General features: G+C 49.9%; 1 protein-coding gene across 1 annotated transcript in view; it reads right to left on the reverse strand.

The window, feature by feature from the left end:
* Nucleotides 1-4390, reverse strand: part of CDR2L (cerebellar degeneration-related protein 2-like) — a 19580-nt gene extending 15190 nt beyond the window's left edge. The window contains 1 exon segment of the mRNA XM_009879555.1: nucleotides 4312-4390. Within this exon segment, the coding sequence (XP_009877857.1) occupies nucleotides 4312-4390 (79 nt within the window).
* Nucleotides 4391-4595: the final 205 nt, after the last annotated feature.

The following is a 4595-nucleotide window of genomic DNA, read 5'->3' on the forward strand; positions in this document are numbered from 1 at the left end:
AGCAGATGTAGGAAGGAATTTCTGTGAGAGGTCAGGAGGGAGATCCTGGAAGCTGCTGTGTGGGGCTCTCTTATGCCCTGCTTTCTTGCTGCCTTCACATAACAGGAATTTTTATTCTAGGAAAATACATCTATCTATCTATATATTCTTTTTTTTTTCTTCCTCAAATTTGGAGGCTCTCATCCCTTCCTCAAACTAACTTGTCATCTTATTTCCTTGTCTCCTGTGACTTCTCCAGTCCCTCTTGTCATTCCCAAGCGGCTCAGCAATTAGTCACTGAAAACTTTCCACTTCCATAAGCTACCTGCTGTACTGCACTGCTAAATAAGTAAGTGGCTCAGCTACTGCAGGCAAAAGTCCGTCCTTCTGGCTTGCCGCTGGGGAGGAAGGACAGTGAGTTAACCACTGTGCTCCAGGAGGACGGGCAAGCTGGCTGGCTTGTGCCCTGAGCTGGACTGCTGGGGTAACTGTACCAGGAGGGACAGAATTTGGGGTACCACCCGCTCCCCAGTGCAGTGAATCCTTTGGGCAAGCCAATAGTGAATTGCAGCTCTATGGACCACCCCACGTAGGCTGGGTGATGCAGAAAACAGGCGCGTAGGGGTGCCAGCGGGTGCTAGCACTGATGCCCTGGGTTCATCCCAACGCCCGGGGACAATCACCTGAGCGCTGGTGACCCTATGTCTTTGCACGGATGAGTTGGGAGTGGTGCAAGCTCAGCACCTTGTGTCATTTTCCTTCTTAGCATGCAAGCAATCAGATGCTTGGCAGGAGGAGGAGGAATTAAAATAAGATACTTAAATCTGGAGACCTTTAGAGGTTACAGCCGTAAAGTCCTAAGCCTGCATTGCAGATGGTTTGGCCCGAAAGTTTCTATGGCTGCCCAGGAGGAGAGGACTATTGGTCTCGCAGTGGCAATGAGATGATTTACTGGTTCTTGTACTACCTCTGGTCCTGCTGGCTAACTCTCAGCAGCATGAGGCCGTTTTATTTACATGGGAGGAATTGTCCCAGCGCTTAGATTGTATTTAGGCTCCAGGGACCACAAAGGTGGCTTTGAGAGCCCTCCTCTTGGGCTGCGCTTTGCTCTTTGGCTTAGACACGAATGCTGGTGGGGGGATAGGGAGGCTGGGAAGATCAGGGAATGCAGTGGGGTGACTGCGAGGAGGACTCTTCTTGGGAAGCTGCTGTGGGGGAGCTGAAGGCTGGAAGTGGCTGGCAGAGATAGCTGCTGCCTCTGGTCTCTGCTCTGTTTGGATCCAGATGTGACTGAGTTGGCACACAGCTGTTCTGAACACAAATGCTTCTGATGAACAGCAAAGGTGTCCCCACTTATCCCCAGCTCAGACTCTCTAATTTTAGCTTGTTCATTCTCTTGGGATCTGGCTGCACGTACACCCTGTGCACAGGGTATGATGCAACTGTAGCCACATCATCAGTTCCCAATGGCTGGAAAAAGGTTCACCATCACCGTGTTCTGGTTTTAACGCTTAGAGGCACAGATTCCCCAGCCCATGGAAGGTGAGGCTGTGGTTGAACCAAAGCAGTGCTGACATCTATTCATGCTTAGAAAGCCTGGCAATAAGCAAAGCCATGCTACCAAGTAATCGGAGCTCTAATTTTACCATTTTCTTCAAATCAGAAAGCCTTCTCAGAGGGATCATCATAAGAATGAAACACCTCAGAGGACACCACTACTGTTTCCTTGTCATTAAGTCTCCTGGCTGGGAGTTGTGTCTCTGCTTCTGTGTGCTAAGGTGTCTCGGTATGACGCCTTGAACCACGCAGGCTTACAGCACACTAAGGAACAGGTAAAGGAATCTGGAAGGCACCAGCTTCATTTGAATGAGGCTGGGGACCAGATCTGCTCTCTCCAAGGCAAGTGGTCAACGCAGTTGCTGTGGGCACTTTGGGGGGGGGGGGGGAAGAGTGATTGGGGTGTATTTTCTTGAAAAAAAATAAGTTGTTTCAGCAAGCCCAAGCTTTGTGGAGGATGGGGAAGAAAGTAACAGGTGCTCGGAGTGGAGCTAGAGGTACAAGTTTCTCTGTGGTACTAAAATGGTTAATTAACATAATCATTACGGAGCTCCCAGTTAAGCCATCCGTTGCTTAGCAAACAGTTTTGGATGTAAATGTAATAAATATTTGATGATGCTGTGAGATGACGATAAAGGCCCAGCAACCAACTGGTTCACAGAAGAACCTTTTCCTTGCTTGGGTTGCTTCTCGTTTCTCCCACCCCTAGCTCCTAAGGAACAGTCTTCAAGCCTATGCTTTTGTCTTCCGCCTTCCTGGTGCTGCTGCCAGGCGTGGGTTTCTGCGCGACCCTGAGCTGTTGGCATGCTGATCCTCTTAGTAATGCCGGCCCCTGACACCGTGCTATGCTGGATGTCTCCCACCGTACTTCCACCCCACATTTCCAAACCAACAGCTTCACAGACGTGCCGTCACCAAAGACCTCTGAATACTGCTATGGCTGTAATGCAAAGGTGCACTGTATGTGGACAAAGTCTAGCACTGTCCTTCATGATGCTTTGTGCACTATGCAAATTAATTACAGTTGTAATTACCCCATAGGACCTTTCCAGTTGGCTGATTTTAGTTAAAGCTTTCCCCATTTCTCCTTCTGAGTTTGTGCGAGCCTGTGCAGCCCCCATTCGTACAGGAGGCTGCAAACCCCACAGCTGGGCTTTGTTTTGGGTCTGTGTTTTCCTCCAGTCGTGTATGTGCTCAAAGGTGGAGTCTACAGCCAGCATCAATCATCCGAAGGCAGTTATTCTGCATTTGCACTGCTGGGACAGAGCTGGGAACCTGGCCTGAATCAGAAAGGTGTTTTTTATTGTTGTGAGCCAGTTGTACAGTGCCAGTGCTGACTCATGAACCTGACACCAGGGACAGCGTTAGGGTAAAAATCTGTCGATCCGGTGTTGTTCGACACTCCCTATATTCATCTGTAGTTCTGCTCTTCCTCAGCCTGCATCCTGCCCCTGGACCAGCGCCCAGGCCCCTTGTGAGCCATGGGAAGACGTCACCCAGAAATGTGAATTTCTGAGCATTCAAAGGCTGCACTGTTTATTCAGCTGATAGCTCCATCTCCATGCTCTGCCCTGGCTTAATTTGAGCCTTGTATTTCAAAGAATGGGACCCGGCATCCTGCTATTGATACTTCCTGTTAACTGAGAAATTGGGGTTAAAAAACAGCTGCAACAATCCCTGGGGGGCCGGTTATCATTCCTTGCTGGGCCTCTGCCCTGCAGCTGAAGTTGTGTAAACTTTAAATCATGACATAATGTACTGGAGCAACGGTGGGCAGAGGCACTGCAGCTGGACCGCACGTCCCTGCTGACAGTCAGCTGGCTAAAGCAAATGTATAGCTATACCATACCTATAGTGCAATGTATCAGAGGGGTACTGTATTTAGGTAGGGATGATTTTCCCTGCACATTGACAAATCAGTTCAGTTCATTCCTGGGCCACTGGCCTGAAACAGGACTTCTTCCAGTTATTTACTTACTGCGTGTTGACTCAAAATAATAAGATAAGCAAAATAAAAAATTAAAAAAGAAAAGCCCCAAATACCCACAGCCACTGTCCAGCCTTGGGATAAATATTACATAGAACTAGTGCAAACATAGGTACAGTTACTTCAAAACAAACTACACAAGTGAACGTTTATCCTCTAAGAAGACTATTTTTGCTGTTTGAAACTTGGCCTTGATTTTTTTTTTTTCTCCTTCCCAATTTCTCCTGCTTTTATGACTGATTGGAAAAATCTCCAGAAGTAATTAGGTGACTTACAAGCTGAAGATCCCTTTGGATTTGGGTTTGGACAGCAAAAGCTTTTGAGAGACGCTTTCAGCATCCTCAGCTTAGCAACTCATTATTTCTGATGTATTAATTTCCTTCTAACTAGTGTGCCTGCTAACTCTACCTGCAACTGCTCTGAGATGAAAGCAATGTCATAACTGCTCATATTTGATCCTGCCCGCAGCAAGTTTTTTGGGGAACCCAGTTCCCTGTGGATGTAACACTGAATTTTTTTACCCTCCTGGTGCTCAGGACAGATTTGGGCTCCCTGCCTCTATCCATCGGTTTTAAACTTTCCACAGCCAGGACACTGGTTTGGAGCAGCGGAGCCAAGATTTCCACAGAGGTGCTGCCGCAGGATGAGGTGCTGGCTTTGCCAAGCAAACGTGCGTCGTGGTAGAAGGTATCCCACCCTCCTGCACCCAGGATTTGCCCCCTTTTTCTGCCCCCCACATCCCCCTGGCCCGCCATCCATGGCAGCTTGCGGGGTGCCCCCATCCTTACCCTGCTCCAGGTCTTGCTGGTCGTACCAGGGCTCCTCTTCCTCGCTCTGAAACTCCTCCATCCTGTCGGCGCTCAGCATTTAGCACCAGCGGTCCGGGGAGACGAGAAGCATCCGTCAAAGGGGACCCCGCCGCCGCCACCGAAAACGCGGAGCCGGGGATGGATGCAGGGATGCGGGCAGGGATGCGGCCTCGGTGCCCCGGCCGGGCCGGGAAGGGGAGGATGGCACGACGTGGCACCCGGCGCTTCGCCGCTGCCCCGGCTCTGCCTGCCCCGGGGGGGGC

Source organism: Charadrius vociferus, unplaced genomic scaffold (assembly GCF_000708025.1).
Source record: "Charadrius vociferus isolate BGI_N301 unplaced genomic scaffold, ASM70802v2 scaffold260, whole genome shotgun sequence".
Taxonomy (NCBI): Eukaryota; Metazoa; Chordata; class Aves; order Charadriiformes; family Charadriidae; genus Charadrius; species Charadrius vociferus.